Here is a 21113-nt window from a genome sequence, read left to right on the forward strand (position 1 = left end):
ACATGCATGGATGTGGCACGGTGGGACCCAGCATCAAGTGTATCCATAGGACACTTAATAAAATTTTTAAAAAACTAAACTGTAAGTGGAGTGGAGGGAGTGTGGGGATGGGTAGTACTGGGGACTGAATTGGCTGAGTTATGTCTTGTGTTCCATGCTGTTGTGATTATGTCAGGGTGTATGTATCCTAGTGTTGCATATAACTGAAAAGAATTTTTAAAAAACATAACATATACACTTAAAAATAATACTAAAATACAGAATTCATTTGATTTGGTTGATTTGACTTCTTTATTGTGAGTTAAATATGTCACTGACACCATTAGGCCTTATTTTGATATGTTTTCACAATTGTTCCAATGCTAATATATATATACTTTATTTATTGGATACTGCTTTTGATGTAAAGAGTAGCTCCCAATAAACAGATGAAACTGTTGTGTCTCCTCCAGCTTAGTACTTTTTTTTTTTTTTAACGTGAAGTGTAATGTAAGATGTGGCAAGGTATAAAACTTCTCTTTACTTACTTAATATCTGTAGAAAAATGGTTTCATTGTCCAAAGAATCATACGTTATTAATACTAGAAGTAATTACTACATGCAGTCCTTTCACAAGGTCTACTTGGGGAAGTTGTTTTGTATTTTTTATAGTTATATTTCATGTTTTTCCTTTTTAATTTTTGATACAAATAGTTTTTAATTAAAAATATTCTTGCTCTTTATATTTCATTACATTATCAATGAATAAAACTATTTTCCTGGTTTAGTAATCCAACCTAATATAACCAGTTTGATAATAAGGATCTGAAGCTTATCATGACTAAATATTTCCCTTTACTGCTGGTATTCATTTCTTCAGCTTATGAAATAGTAAATTTATTTATGAATCCATGATTTAAAAAGTTCTGATAATTTGGCTTATTTTGACACAAAGGCAGAATAAGCAAGTGTAACCAGAAAAATAATTTAAGATGATTAAATTGTCTGATATTCTTTTGGATGTCATTACAGTACCACTGACATATTTGGCATTGACAGCTAGATACTCAATTTTGTGCAGTTATTAGGAGCACATAAGTCTACTGCCCTATATTGATTTTCCCACATTTCTAATCAAGTTAAAAAACTGTTGTTTATTGTTTCTCTTTTTACTTTTTAAAATCATTTAAACCAAGAACCATTAAATTTATCAAAGTGTAATTCTCTGACTACATAGCACATCTTCTTAAATTCTCTATATATGAGTCAGGAAACATTATTTGATTTTAAAAATACAATTTTATGGGAATATTAAATACTTCCCAAGTAATAAGTTGCTGTAGTTCTTTAAAGAACCTGCATTTTTCAAATTATGAGATAAAACTTTTTATTTTTTAAATTTCAATGGGCATACTTTACGAACTACTATAATTAAATTATACCTGGAAGATTTTTTATTTCTTTATTACAATGTGAAATCTTTTCTGTGATCTGATATTATATATAACTAGACATTGTGTTCTAATAACTAGTAAAACCATTAGAGTAAGTATAATTTCTGTTCATAGATATGTGGATGTGATTTTAGATGCGTTTCTAGGGTTATATTACACAAAGTTTATTTACTAACACACATTTTTTCTAATGTAGAAAACCAGTGTGATATACTAATAAAGACATGAACTTTAACATTACTGAGGCAGAAACTCAAATACCGTTCCATCATTCATGAGTATTTCAGAAGGCAAATTTATGTTTTTAAACATTTAACTCTTCATCTATAAGCTAAAAATAGCATTCATTAAAAAAATATTGCAGGGGAAAAAACAACTGGAGACTGCATATGTAATTGCTTATTATGTATGAACCAATACATTATATTTTAAGATTATTCTTTATTCATATTAATGTGATATTGGTGAAATAACGTAACTGAAACAAATGAATTAAATAGGTAATAAGAAGTTCCAGACTAACAAGTTGCTACAGAATCAAACTTTAGTATCGTTATACTCTTAGAGCATATGTGAACTTATACATACAGGTAAATAAATGCAGAGCTCGTGACCTTTATCTAGAATGACAAACTTTAGTCAGGATCTCCATGGAGTCGTAGAGAGGGCCAAGGTGAAGGCTAGAGTTAAAGACATTTTTTGAATTTATCTGTAATGCTATGCTTCTTTACAAATATGTTCAGGGAATTAAAAGGAAAAAAACTGTTGCTAGTAATGATTAAAGGATGGTATTAAAGTTGTCATAATGATCAAAGGACCAATGTATGTTCATGTAAGAACACTACTTTTTAAAAATGAAGCAGAAAATTGAACAGGCAAAGACAAATCCACAATCATATCTCAATGGGATTTTTATTAAGAAATTGAAAATTCTAATATGATAAAACAAATGAGCATGAAAATAAATATCAATCTCCAAAGAGAACACCAAGTTGGGGGACATGTAGTTCCTGATTTCAAATACTTTAAAGAAACTTCTATTAAGCAAGTATATCAACATAATGGTAGACAAATAATAGCAATATTGTAGAGCCCAAAAATATCCACACATACAGTCTACTTTACACAAATATGACAAAATAATTGATTGAAGAAAGTAGTCTTTTTGACAAATGGTCCTAGAACAACTAGCTAAATATATTTTTTAAGTTACAAAGAATTAGCCCCTGCTTATGCTATATAAACATAACATAAGATGGGTCAACTTAAAAGTGGAAGTTTATATAGTCTTATCACAGAAGCATTAAACATGACAAAAAAAGACCCAATGTAGTTTATCAAAAATAAGAATTGTGGGGAGGAAGTGGGGGAAGGAAAAATAACAGAATGAGACAGACATCATTACCCTATGTACATGTAGGATTACATGAATGGTGTGACTCTACTTCATGTACAACCAGAGAAACAACAGTTGTACCCCATTTATGTACAATGAATCAAAATAAAAAAAATAAGAATTGTATGTTAACCCATAAACATTACTAACTAGATGAAATGGCAAGCCACCCATTGTGAGACTAGATCCTTAATACATATATCCAAAAATATTTATATCTAGAACACATAACAGCCTTCTAAAACTGAACAATAACAATGAAAAATACCTAATAAAAATGAGCAAGAGACCTGAACGGGAGTTAGTTCATTAAATATAGTGTGAAAAAAGAGCACATGAAACTAGGCTAATATAATTATTCAACAGGATAATGCAAAGCAAAAGCACATTGATAGAATGTCACTCATCCAGTAAATGACTAAAAGTCAAAATACTTATTATCTAATGTTGGTGAGAATATGGAGTAACTAGAACTCTCTTACTACTGGATAGAATGTGAAATGGTATAATTTGGAAACCATTTGGCAGATTTTATAATGTTAACTACAGACTCATCTTATGATTTAGCAATTTTACATTCTAGGCATCTACCCAGAAATATGGAAATATATGTCTACAAAAGATTTTTACAAGAATGTTTATACTTTTTTATTCTTAATAACTAAGTTCTGCAAGACCATGAATGCCCTTCAATAGGAAAATGGATAAATCAGTTGTAGTATATACATAACATGGAAAACTAAATCAGCAATAAAACAAATGTGCTATTGAAACATGCAGCATGTTGAAACTCAAAGACATTACGTTAGTAAAAGAAGCCAGACACAAAAGAACATGTACAGTATGATCCATTTTTTATCGATATCTAGGACAGGCAAAACTCACCATGGTCGTGGAAATTAGAGCAGGGACTGCCCATAATAGATGAGATTTGACTAGAAGTAAGCACAGAAGACTATCAGGGAACAGAAAAATTTCATATCTTTAGTGATATGATACTTATATACATTTATCAAAGCACTGCTGATTGTACAATTATAATCCATACATTTCACTGTATAGAAATTTTATCCTCCCACTTTTCCCCTCAAAAAGCAAGGGTTGGAGAATCAGACATTCTGGATTTGAATTCATGTTTCTCAAATCATTGAGATCTTAGGCAAGATATTCAACCTTACAGAACTGCAGTTTTATCATACGTATTGTGGGGATAATAATCTTTATGTCAGAATCATAATGTGGATGAAGTAACATAATATATGCAGAATTTACCAGACAGTTCTATGCTTCATAAGTATTTGTTGTTATAAAAAAAAAGCGGATATGATTTTTTTAAAAGTCATTAATAAAAACAATATGGACTATAAATGCTGTATCATCAGCATTATCATTTAAGTGATTCTCTGTAGTATACACAGTGAGAATTTGAGGATAACATAATGATTTATTAAAAGGGAGCATTGAAATCATGGTTTAAAAAGGAGAAAAATAAACCACAATTTAAAATAAATGTTTTTATTATAAAGCAAAATGAAAACGTTACACCAAATTTTTGACATAAGAAACAGAAAAAAAAATTCAGAATCATATAACCTGTCATGACCACTTTCACTACTTTTAAATATTACATATAATCCAAGAATGTACCACAACTAAATTTCTTTCCTTAAATATTTTTCATTGGCTTGAATAAACTGTGCATACATAGTTGATATCTGGCATTTTCATTTCATTAGTATTTTTATTATAATTTATCATAGTTTATTTTTGTGTCTTTTTTCTGTATTTTTGTAGGACAAATGGTCCTTCTATACAATTCTTTGTACATATTTTGCATTTTAGTTAGCCAAGTTAAACACTACGAATATTTTCTCATAGCTAAAACCCTCTTTAAACATATAGTGAACTCCAAAAATTGTTGTCAATTAAATAGTGTAAACTTTAATGATAAATTATGTTTTTACCCTAGATTGATCATAGTATATGACAAAGTATTAGAATTTTAGTAGATCAGTTAAAGCATAGCATTTTCAATAATGTTTCTACAAGTTTTCTGTCATTAAAACATTATACTACTCCTCTTAAATATGATGTTTGCCATAGATTAAAGCCTTAACCTAATTTTTTTAATGTTAACAAAGTAAATAAATATATTTTTAATGTATACTTCAAGATAGGCACCATGAAATTAGTGGAGATGTAAATGAAGAAAGAATGAGCTGGTGGACTTTCTGGTGGTATTTTTTGGCAGTTTCTAGGTGGTGGATCAAAGATGGTAAATTACTTACCAGGTCAAATTCAGATGACATGTATTTTGTTCAATCCACGTTGCTTTACAAAAATACAAATGGTTCACTTTCACTTAAAATTGGGAGAACTCACATTAAAATTCAGGACTCTGACCTCATCTTGCATATTTAAGGCCTGACCATTCTGGGTTGGAATTACTCATTTCTACCAGACAAAGATCTACTGGGCCTGAACAGAACTTGCCTCATTTAAAGAGGGTGCTCCTCAAGTTTTCCAGACTCCACCCAGGTGGCCTATTCAGGTTACCTGCCCACCATCTGGCCTTGTTTTCTTACTAGGGAAAGAAAAGGGCGGAGGAACAAGAGAAACTGCATTTGGCATTGTGTTTTTATTTAATAGGCATCAAATATTTGGGGAGGGAAACAACAAGGAAAAACATACAACAATGAAAGAAATTTAAAAATTGTAAATAAGGAATTCTTGCTTCTAAACTCAATAGCTAGTGGTTCATTGGTGGACTCCTTTCTTTATTTTCTTTTTTTCTGTTCTCCTTTTTTAATTGTCCTACCTGGGTAGGCATTGAATTAATAAGGTAGAATGGCTACTTCCTTCATTCCTTCATCTCTGCCCCTATCTATTGCTCTTTTAAAGTACCTCATGTGAATGTGTTCTCTTCATTTAAAGAGCAGTTTGATGATATTATGATTAAAATGCAAATTTTTTTGTTTGATTTTCTTATAAAGGCTGAAGAGATAACTTTAACAATCGGTCAAGCATTTGACCTGGCGTACCGGAAATTTCTAGAATCTGGAGGAAAAGATGTTGAAACAAGAAAACAGATTGCAGGGTTACAGAAAAGAGTGAGTAAACTAAGCTTGCTGTTTCACATTTGTATGATGTAAGTACAGGGAAGCTTGCATATCATCAAACAAATTTAGAAGACCTGCCATTAAATTTCCCCCACACTGATTGGAACTGCTTTCACTGTGTTCCTATAATTTTTCATTCCTGATCCCCTGCACAGTTTTTAACTATTTTATATTGAATTCCACAAGAACTTAGTGTTCTCATGTGACTTTGCTTCACTTCCTGATGCTTCTCATGGGGATCAGAGCAGCAGAAGCAGCAGATGCTGGGTAAGTGGTTTCCCATGCAGATCAGATTCCTTTGTAATTAAATTACACCCTTTCTCCACTCTTCAAAATCATCAGAGGCAAGTTTCACTGTCTTGTGGTTATACTCCAAGATTATGGGTATAGATTGCACAGTGCAACAAGAAAACACAAAGATGACACATTAGGAACATAAAATTTGCACACACATAAAATGTATTTTAAACTGAATATATCTTTCCAGCGACCTAGAATCCTCTAATACTTCCTGTTTCGTAAAATAATTTTCTCCCATGTGCACAAGAGTATATTAAAAATATGTATGTAAATAGCATACAATGTTATTTGTTAATGTAATCAATATAATAGCCAATATTTGCCAAGAAATAATTCTGAAAGTTATTCAGTAATCATTTGCTTTTTAGATCCAAGACTTAGAAACAGAAAATACGGAACTTAAAAATAAAGTACAAGATTTGGAAAATCAGTTGAGAATAACTCAAGTATCAACATCTCCAGTAAGTGTATTGAATATGTGTATGTTCTCTTTAAAACAGATTTTATGGTGATAAAACATACTCTGGATTGTAAATTTTGCAGCAAGTTATAATAGTTTGTGATCCACAATTTAAAATTAAACACGGACAGAGACAAAGTCTGATAAACAAGTCTAATTAAAATTAAAATTAAAATTGCCTCTGTGGTTCAGGCCAGAGTTGTTTTCCACGTTGCTCTTTCCCCTATGTTTTCTAAAATAATTCAAACCCATTGTAGTCCTAAGGTGGACTATTATCTTTCTGTTTGTGGCATATTCTTTCTTTCATTCCTATTGATTACCATTCACTGAGGTTAGTTTTGATGACCCATGCCTGTCTAGTTCTGGAGTGCTGAACTTTGTTATAGGAAATGGACTGATACTGAGACTAAACATGGTTTCTTATATTACATGGCAAGGGTTCCCACTGGGAGTGAGGCAGTTTTATTTCAGACAGTGAGATTAGTGGTTGCTTCTGCAGAAACATGCAAGTATGTTTAGTTATTTATTCCTGACATTGTCACAGTTTTGAAATCCTTTTCCCAATACCATGTATGACATCATTATTATTTGATTTGGGCAAAAGGATATTTTTTGATTTTAGTAACTGATATTTAAAATATATTTTTTCTAGATAAAATGTATTTAGAACTATTTTTTTTCCTTTTGAATCCTCTGTACCACTGATAATCTCTAATATTATTATATTTTATTGATACTATTAAATATTTAAAATTCATATATATTATGGAATGATACTATGAACTGGAATACAATTGTGGTCTAGGTAAACTTTTGAAAGAATTTTGAAACTTTTCATATATATGTATGTAATTTTGTTTATATCCAATAACTCAAATAGTTCACCAGCTCATCATTATGAAGAATGCTCTGTAAGAAGTTGGACTTATGGCTTCAAATGTGGCATTGCCCTAGAAATGGGTCAAAAGTTTTCTTTGTTATCAACTCACATTTTCCATCTTCCACACTGAGAGAGTTGGGATTTCCATCGCTTACCATAGGGTCTGTAATTGTGGGGCCAACATGGCCTGAGAAGACAGAGGTTCCCAGCGAGGTACCTGTGTAACTATGATAAGCACATTGAGGCGCTGGTGTATCCTCTTCATGATGTGGTTTTATTACAATTATTCTTTCCTGATTTTTCTCTTCACTGTTTACTACTCACAAGGATTATTATTATTATTTTTTTTTTTCTTGCCTCCTCCTTCCCTCTAAGGGGCAGAAAATGGACTCCAATACTTTCTTCTACTTTGGTCCCAGAATGGAATGTGTACCTTTTTGGTTGAAACTTTATTAAGACATTCTGTGAGACAAAGTATAAAAATAAAGGGGAAATTACTTTTTCAAGGAATCTTAAGAAGACAGTTGTTTTTAGAATCTTCCACAAGTGCTTTTGTGTTGGCAAAGGTACAAAATAGATGCAGTACCATTTTTATACAGATGCAAAGCTTTGCCACTGTGCTTCCTCTTTATTTGAGGAAGGAACACTGAGAATATGGTGTTGAGGGGCAAGATTTGGGAGGATCAGAGAGGTTTGAGGCATGTTGATAAAACTACTTCCTCTTTTTTTCCTGTCTCTTCCAAGCAGTCACTGCCCAGGGATAGAACTGGGGTAACTAATGAGTTGGATCAAGGTTGGTCCTGATTATCTCCTGGGCTTACCAAGTCAGCTTCAGAAATGGTAAAGGGCAAAAGTTGAATTCATTTTTTTTGGGGGGGGGCGGTGTAATGAGGATTGAACTCAGGGGCACTGAGCCACTGAGCCACATTCCCAGCCCTATTTTGTATTTTATCTAGATACAGGGTCCTCACCGAGTTACTTAGCACCTCGCTTTTGATGAGGTTGACTTTGAAATCAAGATCCTCCTGCCTCAGCCTCCAGAAATGCTGGGATTAAGGCATGTACCACCACACCTGGCCCAGTGTTTTGACCATCTAACTGAAATACCCATTATACATGGTAACAAGAAAGTTAGTATGTAAATGAAATAAGGAGGGACTGGTAAGCATACTCATTTATTCAGAAGTTCTCATTAGTAGAGTCAGTTATATAAAACAATAAAACTATTAAAATAGCTAGTCATTAAAATGAATTAGCTCTTAAAAGGTTAGTTCATTAATAATTATTTTAGGTGTTGTGTTCCTCTCAGACTGAATCTATCTGAATACATGCTTCAAAGACTACGGATAATAGGACGAATCAAAAAAGAAATCATTTTCTCTAAACTGCGTTTTAAACTCAATTCTCATGTGTAGAAAAGAATCATTGTAAAAATAATTCAAATTCTAACTGCAGTGTATTTATATTTCCTTCACCACAGTAATATCTTTGTACTTTTTTCTTAACCTAAAAACATATTTGTTAAACAAGTGTACACATCTTCCCTAAGACAGAATCATGTTAAATAAAATAGACCAGGTACAGAAAGACAATACTGCATCATGTGACTTGTATGTGGAATCCAAAAAAGTCCAACTCACAGAAGTAGAAAACAGAATGATGGTACAGGGTCTACAGAGGAGTAGTGGGGAAGGTTGAGCAAGATGAGACTTGGGCCAAGAGAAACAAAATTTTATTAGACAAGAGGAAAACTGCACAATGCGACATCACCAATAACAATGTATTAGATCCTTGAAATCACCAGAGTGTTGACTTGTTCTCGCCACAAATAATATGTATGTGAACAAAAGAAATGAATTATGTGCCTGTGAACAAAGAATGGAATTATTGATTCTTAAAAGAAAATGAACTCAATAATATTTCTAACCTGCTAAATTTAAAGGTAAAATTAGTGCTGATGTTTAAAAATGTAAACTGGATAACTGATTAATTCAAATGGTTTTTGAAAATAGTGTTACAGGCATTTGTTAACTTGCTCTTGGGTTTCGAAACAATTATAAACCAAATACTTTTCCTTTCATTTTCAAGTTTAATTAGTAGCTTTCAAATAAACTAATGTAACACTGATGGAGCTATATTTTGTTTCATACTGTTAAATGAGCTACCAACTTTCTAATACTGAAAATAAAAATAATTTGTCTACAGTTATTTAGTATGAAATGTTGCCACTTTAGAGGAGTTGTTGATTCAACAATTGAAGTTGAATTTGAAAAAGACAATGAAAATTGTAAATAATTAAAATATAAATTTAAAATATGAGTATCTCACTCAATCTCTTGCTATCATACTCTATTAAGCAATAATCTGTTGAGTTAAAAATGTTTTACATCAGTTTTTTTCTTATGTAATTTGAATATTAGTTTTACAGAATCCAGGGCCAGAACACAAAGTACCTCCTCACAGAGTCCCCAGTAGCTGGTAAAGTAAATGTCCCATTGAGTTCATAACTCTGTAAAGGAGACTTTGTAGGTTTTGTTTGTTTGAGTTCAGAGGATAGAATGCTCCCAAACTGTCAAGTGCACAATAGTTTTGTTTCAAGGATTAGTCAGCAATCTATATTTTAGGGAAGAATTGAATAATGAATCCCATTAGATACACTGAAATTTATGATATAGGTGGGTTTAGTTTATGCAATTAATTTGTCATGGTATTCTCCTGAGCTTTCATGGTGACATGTGCCCCCAAGACAGATGTCTCTTCACAACTGACCAGCCCAACCCAGAATGCTCACATGTCTCCAAAATGCCACCAGTTGGTTTCAGTCATGGGTTCCTTTTCTGGCAATGAAATAGCTTTGATATACCCATAATACATACCTCTGTAATACACTGAGATCGTGGAAATCTTTTCTCTGGTTTTGGAAATTGGGTCCTTACTTTAAACGATCATTTAGATTACACTGAGAAATTTCCGTTTACTTTGACTGTGCTGTTTGCTTTTTGCTGTGTTCTAGTGGTTTGGCAATAGATTAGAGGTTGGGTTTTCCACCATTTGGTTCTAATTATCTAGGAACAATCTGATTTCCATTTATTACATTCACATGGCAGTGTTGCCTGTATTTATATTAGAAAAAGGGTTTATTCTGCCCTCCTAGCCTCATGAACACCTCCAGAAGATTGTTCCATTATAAGATGTGGGCATAGCAAGTTAAATCAAATTGTTCCTTTTGACTCTTACGTCTGAGTGCTTACATTTTACTTTGTTGGCTCTAGAAGCTTTTAACCAAATCAGACTATTGCCAGGAAGTTAAATGAATAAAATTGTAGTTCTAAGGAATATGTCTTTTCTATTGCAGAGTAAAATAAATGTCTCTCAATTAAACCCAATATTAGATAAAATTCTACTTTTATGTAATCGACTACGCAGCCCCTGATTAGACTTGATAAGACAATTACAACCTAAAACGTGTATTTCACTATGGGTAAACAAACCTGCTTATTTATTTTTTCTAGTGTTTTCTAAACTACTCTTGAAGTCAGCATGGGCAAGAGCAGATTGTGAAAACTCTCAATTACACAACAAGCCAAATGTGAATATTTAAACAAAGGCATAAATGTTAAACATGGACATTGGTAGAAGAACATTTGGTGCCCACAAAAAGTGATTACCAGTCCACAACTTCACTCTCATAATTGCTAGTTGTGCTAAAAAAAAAAAAAAGGATTAAAAAATGGTGAATCCCATTCAATGGGAAGAAAATAAGGCACAACCTGGGCTGCTCTATCAGGTCTGTGCACCAGCGAGGACCCCCATTCCCATTTCATTTGTGACTAGAAGTACCTGGTCAAGTCTTATAGCCATTCCTTGTTTAGGGTTTCTCTGTGCTTTGTGAACAATCAGACCCATTTAATTTGCAAGATTCTTATGAGAACTATGAGATGGTTGGTCTTACAACTAAAAATATAAACCAGCTATGAACCTAGAAAACTGAAAAAAAAAAAAAAGATAGTCCTAGTGTTCCAAGTTTAAACTGGAAAATTGATTACTTTTGAAACTTATTTAAGAAGTGATGTTGACATGAATCTTCATGACAATCTGCTAGGACATTGTATACTACCATTATCTTGCCACATCAGTGTTTTTTTGTATTCTTTTAACTAGAAAATTAAAACATCTCTATTTAAATTATAAATTTGAAGGAATTCACTTTTAAAATGAGTTTGGAGATTTCTATTACCAATGCAACTTCATATCACAAAATAGAATTTCTGTGTCATCTTAATATTTCTAGAGATATTACCACAAAACTTTTTAAACTTTAATTCAGTTGAATTTTTTTGTTGTTTTAAAAGTACTCAGGATTTATTGATAGGATTCAAACACTGTTGTGACATTTTACTTTGCTGACACATTTACTGCAAAGCTGTGCCATGACCTAAATGCACCTAAAGCCACAATTTACCTGAGCAAAACAGTTCCAAAACTGCATCAACAGTAAATATCAAATGTGGCCACTCGCTATTAACGTAACTTAATAACCTAACAAATCCTGCATAAATAACAAGTAATAGTAGAGCATAGAATTCCCTTTAGCATTACATTTTAAATCCTCTGCATGTTCCTGAAGATCATAGCACTTGGAATTATTAGCATAAAGGATGTACTAAGCAGTGGTGCCAGGTGATCCTATAGGACAGCCTAAAATATTTGACTTCTAATCATCTGTCACAATACTGACAGAAGAACCACCCCGAAAAGATTAAGCTGTCTTTTTTCTAAGCAATGTATTTAATTCTTTTTTTTTTAAAAAAAGAACCTTCTCAAGTAGCTAAAAATAACTGCTAAAAATTAATAATAATTTCAGAAATCTTAGTCAAACCAAGAAACTTAGTCAAACCAATTTAATCTAGTGACAAAAATGCTACTGCATGCCATTTAGTTGCTATGTCTGTATACTTACTCCTTATTTCATTAACACTGTTGCAGAATCAGAGACTACTGAAATATGCTCACAAATTCAATGTGCCAGGCCTAGATTTCTTCCTTATAATGAAACAGATACTACTTCTAATTCCTTGACCTGAATTGTTTCTAGTTTGGTTAGAGATCACAAACTCAAATGTCAACAGTGGCATGTGGAGGTAGCAATAATCTGAGAGCACAGGCCAACTTCAGAGACTCAGCAGATATTCAGTGTGTCAGTGATTCTTGGGCAAGTCTGTGGGTCAACTTTATATTGCTAACTCTCAAGGAAAGTTCTGGATTTTAATGTGAAATCTCTTCATTTTACCGGCAAACAACTAACTCAGTATTTGAAAAGACCCACATGACCCAAACAACAGAGAAAAAACAAATGGGAAATTACCAATGACCCAAACAAGACCTGTGAGAGAGTGTTAGTCTTACACTCAGTATTCCCAAATTATTGCATTACTAGATATGCCTACTGTAACCATTTTAAAAGTGAAACTGCATTTAATTGGGGGATTTGAATATTTGATTATTTTCATATTATATACAAACATCATTTTTACCTGTACCTTCCCAAAGTAGTACTATGGAGAATCCATAGTAACAGCACCATGATAAAAATACTAGAGCACGTTTGTGTTAGGTTATGTTGTTCTTCAGTCTATTGTGAAGGATCCAGTGAACAGTTTTTGGCCAATATCTGTCATAAACCAATATAGAATGTTTCCATTTAATTTTTAATCCAGATGATATCAAGGATATTTTCTACTTAATATCTGATTATGCTTTACTAAATATGGATAATATATAATTTAGTAAAATTATAGTATATTTAGGCAAATATTTACAATATATATTCATAATATATATGCATATGTGTGTGTATACATATGATACTCTAATATGTTATGTAGAGTATTTTGGAAAACAAAATTGCTGGCACAGGGAGCTTTTATTTGTAATCATATAATTAAGTATAAGGAGGCCACCAAAGAGGAAATCACTCAGTAAAAGATATATGCCCAAAATGAATTTTTTAAATTATAGCCTGAATTATCTGTATATAGCTAGACAGATGAAGAGCTGTCTTTACGGAGGTCAAGAGGGAAGTCAATAATTTTATAGCTGTAAATACATATTAATAGAGTGATAGATAATTGATACCATCAGAGATGTTCCTTCCTCACTGAACCCTTTGTTCAACTTAAATATCTCACTTTGTACTGCCTCCTTTCCCCATCTGCTTCTAGAAATGTGTAAAGAGGTGACTCCCAGGTACAGGATGTCCCTCAAGCTTATTGGTCATTCTGATTCTAATTTGAGTTTGCTAACTCTTCACAATGGAGTTTATCAGAAGGCATGTTGTGTGGGCTGCCTCTAAGTCTTATTGGTGTTGAAAGTCTTTGAGGTGTGGCTGGCAGGCGGGGAGTCCAGCTCCAGACCCAAAGCCTGTGTGCGACCTTTCAACCTGGATCATAGGGGATTGTCAAGGCTCCCAGGCAAGCCCTCTGGGGAATCTGCCCTCCCCATTCCACTAGGATTGGTGCACAGCTGGGGAACTTGAGCCAAGTTCCTGTACCACTGGCCTGCCATGCTCTCATGTATTTCTGGATTTCTAGCATTTATTCAGAGGCCTCTTTTCAGGGTCTTTGGCTGAGGCTTTCTTAAGTGCTTCTGCCCAAACTGGCTTTTTGTTCTCCTCTCTGATGTGGTTTTCAGTACTTTTCTACTCCTAGCCTTTCCCTTTTCCCCTCTCAGGCCTGTTGGCAAAAAACAGCATAAAACCCTTAGGAACTTTTTGTTCAGGCTCCCTCAGCAATGAGGCAGTGCCCCCACTTCTACAATGGTGCTTCTGAACTTTGCCACTGCCATTTCATGGGGAAAATGGAGCAGGCACCTTCTTTCTGGCCTCTCACTTATGTGATCGCAGTCAGAGTAAAGGCTTAATCATTACTTTTATTTTGGCTTGTTTTAATTGACTGCTGTGGCATCTGGCAGATCAGCTTTCTCTCCAACGCAGCTCTGGAGAGTAGGTTTCTATGTGGTTAGAGAAATAACCCCCAAAGCCTACCAAAGACTGATATCCAGACCCACTTCAGGGTACCACTTGCTTATTTTTTATTATCTCTGTGGTTTACTTGAGATTCTTGATGAGTCTCTTCCCATCTTCATTGTGCCTTACCATTTGGCACTCCTCACTTTGTAAGGAAGGTCACTGTCACTGGGTACTGTTTTGAATTTTGGCTGTGGCTCTTAGCTCATAGAGGTATAAGTCACAGATCTATGGGCCTTAGTTCCTATTTTAATAAAGACAGCTTACTCTTGCCATGAGTCATATTGGAAAAGAACGATTTGAAGATTGAATCGAAAACATACGTGGTAATGCTTTTTGTGGATTCTACAAAGCTGTAACTTATTTATGAGAGTCACTCCTCCTTCAGTGACTAATCTCCTCTTATTACAATAGTTTCTCTTTCCCTCTCATTACACTGAGGACTTCTCCAAAATAAATCTGAGGATCTCCTCATTTCCTGCTCTAATCCCTTCCTTTCAGGTCCTGATGTAAACAGTATTCTATTGTAAATATCTAAACACATAATATTTCAGTGAAAAGGGATCAAACTAAGCAAGTGAGAATCTAAGAACAACACAATAGGAAGGTCAACTTGAAATACATGTTTTAATTTTGTGACATTATTGTGAAATTATCTTGTTTTCACAAAACATCCTTTTTACAAATGAGTTCTATGTGTCCTTCCCCTAACTCCTTGCCTTCTTTCTTCTCCTTAGTGTTTTTCTCTCTGTCGTTCCTTCACAGCGGCGGCACAGAATGCCTGGTCATGAGCCACACAGGTTTCAGAGATGCTCATCCACTTTCTGGCATAGTGGTGATGATTCATCTCCCTGTCTAAACATGTCTTCCACTTCTGTCACTCCAGTCAACTCGCCTGATTCCAGACTATCCCTGGGACTATTAATACCACCGCCTTCTAAAAGTGGCCTCCCCCCGCCAGTCAGTCAGCGCAGCATTTCAAGACCACATGTAATTTGCAAAGCAGTAAATTCTTTTTTTTACTCCCCTAATTTTTTATTCTTCCAGAATGTGCCATTGATATAGTAATGAAAGAGTCAAGTATGTCTTGAATTAATATGATGAATCTGGAGTCTCTGTGTGCCATTTTCATTTCTTTTGGTTCCCTGATATCAGATTTGCAAGTAGAGTGATTATAATGTAGAAATCTAAAAAGGTGAAATAGGACAAGTACTTAAAGCACTTGAAGGACCCACCAGACATGTCAGTTGGGAAACGAGGCCCTTGGTGCTAGAGGTATAAGCAGTTTCAGTAGATTTCAGTGCAAAAAGAGCAAGGTTTAGATTGATTTGCATTGAGGATTGAATTAAATAAGTGGTTGGAAAAGGAAAACTACTGTCTTATTCATGAAGCTTAGTGTTGAAGGGAGAAGAAAGAAAGAAGGCAGATAGGAGGAAGAGGAACAGTGTAAAGGCATTTTTGGTCAGTTTGTTTTGTTTTTAATGACAGACAAGATTTGAATATTTTTACCTCCTGAGAAGGAGGGAAGATATGGAAGTCAGCAGGTATGGGAAGACAATATTCCTGAATAAAAAGGAAGGAGTGAGGGGTACAGTAACCAAATGTTAAACAAAAGGGTGACAAAGTTTTTCTCCATGAAGAAATACACTTAAAATCATTTTAGCAGAATAGAAAACCTTTCACTCTCTATACACACAATCAGCCTCGTGTATTTTTTTTTTTATCTCCTGCAACATCAGTGAATCAGAAAAATGAGTGTAGTCTTAGATCTCTATCTTTGGTAAGAACCACTCCAAACAATCCCTGTTCATGGTGTTAGAGGAAAAGCACATATTTCCTCTATCCCTCTTCAGAAGGGAAGTTCTCTTTCTTTCCTTCCTGATCAGATGAGATGGTTTTCATAGTGGGAGACCCACCTGCATATTTTTCTCCTGCTTGGCAAATTAATGATTGTCTCATTTTTCATGTTACTTCTTGTCTACATTTTCATTTTTGTTTCCCTGCACTTTAGTCCTGACAAAGACTGTATCTGATCATGCAGTAATATTGTTGGTATCTTGGAGATTATTAATTTATTTTACAAGGCAACTGTTCATTATAGAAAATATAATGAAAATTTTCAGGAATGAGATAAACTGCAACAAATACTGCTTGGTTGTCATTGTACTTCCATACTCCACTTTTTAAAAATGTATAAATTGTTTATTTTATATAAATATTTATACTTGGGACGGTGAGTTACTTATGTTCAATTATTTCTATTTAAAATTATAATCTTATACAAAATATATTACTGAAATCACCTCTTTATATGTACAGTTTCTAACATGTTTCTAATTGTCTGATACAAATGAAAATTATTTTTAGACATACAAAATTCTAACTTATCTCGGGTACCCATCCAGAATAGCATTGTCACCATTTTGCCACCATCTTTGAGATTATTCATTGCTTTGCTGCAAATGAATATTTGACAACAGTTGAACCACATGAAATTGTGAATTTTTTTAGATTTTGAAATTACTATCAGAGTATGAACCAGCCTGTTTTCATATACCATCCTTTTTTGACTGCTGATCTATTGACAAATTAATCGAGGTGCTTGTTGGGGAATATGTAGTTTATTTTACTTTATTGCATGATCTACAGAATGGCAAGTTTATGTGATTGAATGGAATTTGTTGTTTATATGTCTCATTTGTATATATTGTTATGCATATGAAATTCTTAGCATTGTAATGTGGTAAGTGCCCATATGAAATAGCACCCTAATTTGTATCATCTTTATTGCAGGCAGGCAGTGTAACGCCGAAGTCACCCTCCACTGACATCTTTGATATGATTCCATTTTCTCCAATATCACACCAGTCCTCGACACCCACTCACAATGGCACACAGCCACCTCCAGTACCTACTAGATCTGCTGAGATTAGTAAGCTTTCTAAATAAATCAGTATTTCTTGCTGTATTTGAATACATTTTAAATTTTAATTAACACTTGTGGGGAATTGCGTATCTTCACAAGCTAATTAACAACTCTAATTATTAAAGTGTTATGTTTTTCTGTATGTGGCAAGTGCAGCTAATTTTACTCTATAATTCAGAGCATACTACTAAAGACATCCCTATTCAGAATTTGAACCTATTGCACAAACAATATTTTGGTGTAGGTTTATTTAAAATCATAATAAAATTGTTTAGTTATAGGTTTTTTGTGTTTGGGCATCTATCTGCAATTTTTGTAAAAAAAAGTGGTAATAATTTTAACTATTTTTAACTTTATTAATAGGTCCTAGTTTAAATATTCTTGTTATCATAGAATATATAGGTATTTTGGGTGGAAAAATACATGAATTATATAGATTCTATGATTTGTTTATATCCTAACCATATGTAAGGGTTTGTTCCCCACTCTCAGGGTTTCAAAAATGCTATAACGCATTGCTATTTTGTTTTATTTTCAGTGTATCTGGAAGGAACATCATAGTGCCTCTTTGTTAAATTAGAGAGCATTCAACATATATTCATTTCAATGTCTTAGCTGCCCCTGTCAGAGAAAAATTAAAGAATAGTTCCCAGTGGCCATTAATCAGTCACTAAGCCCAAAAGGAAACTGAATAAAAGAGATCTTATGGTTTATTGAATTCTTTCTTGTTCACATTAATAAATTTTGAATATAACTCAAGTTTTAACTGAAGGCTTTAATATATGGCAGGACCTATAGCTTATTTGTTTTCACCTATGGAACTTATCAAAGTGCTTGGCTCATGTTGGGTATGTCATACATTTTAGAGGACTTAAGTAACGATATTAGGGACTTTGAAATCAACTTAACGAAAATATCTCAAAACACCAACTCAAAGTAGACTTTGGAATGGGCAAGAATTTTTTGGAAAAATCCCCCAAAGCATAGGAAATAAAAGCAAAAAATAGACAAATGGGACAATATTGAACTGAAAAGCTTCTGCATAGGCTAGGAAACAACAGAACAAAGAAACAACTTACAGAATGGGAGGGACATATTTGCAAGTTACATCTGGCAAGGAGTTAATATCTAGAATATGTAAGGAATTCAAACAGGTTAATAGTGAAACAAAAATTAAAAATGGACGACAGATCTAAATAGGCATTTCTCACAGGAAAACATACAGATGGCCATGTTCATGAAACAATTTACACCTTTCTAATCATCATGGAAGTGCATATCAAAACCACAAAAGAAATCACCTCACTCTAGTTTTAAAAAGCTGTTATCAAAAAGGCAAAAGATAGCAAGTGCTGGAAAGGTTGTGGATAAAAGGGAACTTGCACATTATATAAATTAGTATATCCATGATGGAAAACAGTAAGGAGAGTACCCAAAAAATTAAAAGTAGCAATATGATCCAACAGTCCCACTACTTGGTGTGTATCCAAAGGAAATTAAATCAGTTTGTCAAAGACACATCTGCACATCCATGGTTTTTGTAGTACTGTTCACAGTAGCCAGTGAATGGAAAGAACCTAAGTGTCCATCAACTGAGGAATGGATAAGGAAAATGTGGTTCATATATTCAAAAAATGAAACACTGTCATTTGGGAAAATGTGGGTGGAAATGAAGATTATTATGTTAAGTGAAATAAGCCAGACACAGAAAAAGAAGTACGTGATCTTACTCATACGTAGAATATTAAAAAGTTGATCTCATAGAACTTGAGAGTAGAGCTGTAGTTACCAGAAGCTGGGGAGAATAGTGGGGAGATAGGGAAGGGGAGAGATGGATCAATGGATTCAGTTACAGTTTGATAGTAGTAGGAAATTCTGATGTGCTATTGTATAATAGAGTGACTACAGATAATGAAAATGTGCTGTATATAGCTAAAAGAATAAAATACTTGGGAATTAATCTAGATAAGGAGGTAAAAGCTCTCTACAAAGAAAATTATAGAACACTGAAGAAAGAAGTTGAAGAAGACCCTAGAAGATGGAAATAGCTCCATGTTCTTGGATAGGCAGAATTAATATCAAAATTGTCATATTACCAAAAGCAATGTACAGATTCAGTGACATCTCCATCAAAGCAGAAGTGACATTCTTCACAGAACTAGAAATGACATGCCTAAAATTCATTTAGAAAAATAAGAGGCCCAGAACAACAAAAGCAGTTCTGAGTAAGAAAAGCTATGAAGGAAGGGCATCACAATAACTGATCTGAAATTATACTACAGAACTATACTAATAAAAACAGTATGGTATTAGCATCAAAATAGATGTGAAAATCAGCAGAACAGAATAAAAGACATAGAGACAAACCTGCATAATTGCAGTCATGTGATACTTGACAAAGGTGCCAAAAATTATGTTGGAGAAAACAGCCTTTTTAATAAATGGTGCTGGTAAAACTGAATATTCATGTGTACAAGAATGAAATTAGATCCCTATCTCTCATCCTGCACAAAAGTCAAATCAAAGTTGATTGAAGACGTAGGAATTAGACCAGAAATGTTAAAAGTACTAGAAGAAAACAAGGTCAACACTCCATCAAATTGATGCAGGCACTGACTTCCTTAATAAGATCCCTAAAGTTCAAGAAATAAAACCAAGAATCAATAGGTAGGATGCCATTAAATTAAAAAGCTTCTGCAAAGAAAAAAAAAAAAAAAAAAAAAAAATGATTAAGAGCACAAAGACTGAGCCCACAGAATGGGAGAAAATCTTCACCAGCTTCTTCTCTGAATGGTATTAATATCCAGAATATATAGAGAACTCAAAAAGCTTACACCATAAACACAGATAACCCAATCAATAAATGGGCAAATGAACTAAATAGACATTTTTCAAAGAACTAAATATTTGTTGACAAATGTTCAACATCTCTAGCAATCAAGTTTAAATGCATATCAAAACTACAGTAAGATTTTATCTTAACTTCTGTCAGAATGGTAATTATCAAGAATTACAAATAAAAAATGCTGGCGAGGATGTGGGGGAAGAAGAAACCCTGAAACATTATTGATGGGACTGAAAGTTAGTACAACCACTCTGAAAAGCAGTGTGGAGATTCTTCAAATAACTGGGAATGGAACCACCAACATCTCTTATTCCTTGGCTTATTCCACAAAACTAAATCAGCATACTACAGTGATGAAGCCACATCAATATTAATGGCAGCACAATTCACAATAGCCAAATTATAGAATGGGCCCATCAATATATGGATGGATTAAGAAAATATGGTGTATCATGCAATGGAGTTTTACTCAGCTATAAAGAATGAAGTTATGGCATTTGCTAGTAAATGGATGGAAATAGAGAACGTCATGCTAGTGAAATAAGTTAGACTCAAAATCAAGGATTGAATGTTGTCTCTCATATGTGGAAGCTAGAGCAAAATTTTCTTAAAAAAGGTGAGGGGATCAGATATAATGATATAGTGAAGATCAGTGGAATAGAAGGAGATTAAGAGGGAGGAAAGAGGGATAGGAAAGGGGAGGAAATGTGAAGTGAAATTAACAAAATCA

General features: G+C 33.5%; 1 protein-coding gene across 14 annotated transcripts in view; it reads left to right on the plus strand.

Annotated features, from left to right (window-relative positions):
• The window catches only part of LOC306657983 (PTB domain-containing engulfment adapter protein 1), a 260729-nt gene that overhangs the window by 234147 nt on the left and 5469 nt on the right, over window positions 1-21113 (plus strand). For 10 of the 14 annotated variants that reach the window (XM_079134584.1, XM_079134581.1, XM_079134583.1 and 7 more), the window contains 5 exons: window positions 5823-5939; window positions 6135-6215; window positions 6617-6709; window positions 15378-15602; window positions 17406-17544. In XM_079134584.1, the coding sequence (XP_078990710.1) occupies window positions 5823-5939; window positions 6135-6215; window positions 6617-6709; window positions 15378-15602; window positions 17406-17544 (655 nt within the window). The remainder of the gene's footprint in view (window positions 1-5822; window positions 5940-6134; window positions 6216-6616; window positions 6710-15377; window positions 15603-17405; window positions 17545-21113) is intronic. The other 4 variants (XM_079134574.1, XM_079134572.1, XM_079134575.1 and 1 more) reach the window with 3 other exon arrangements.

This window comes from Sciurus vulgaris, assembly GCF_902686455.1.
Source record: "Sciurus vulgaris genome assembly, chromosome: 3".
Lineage (NCBI taxonomy): Eukaryota > Metazoa > Chordata > Mammalia > Rodentia > Sciuridae > Sciurus > Sciurus vulgaris.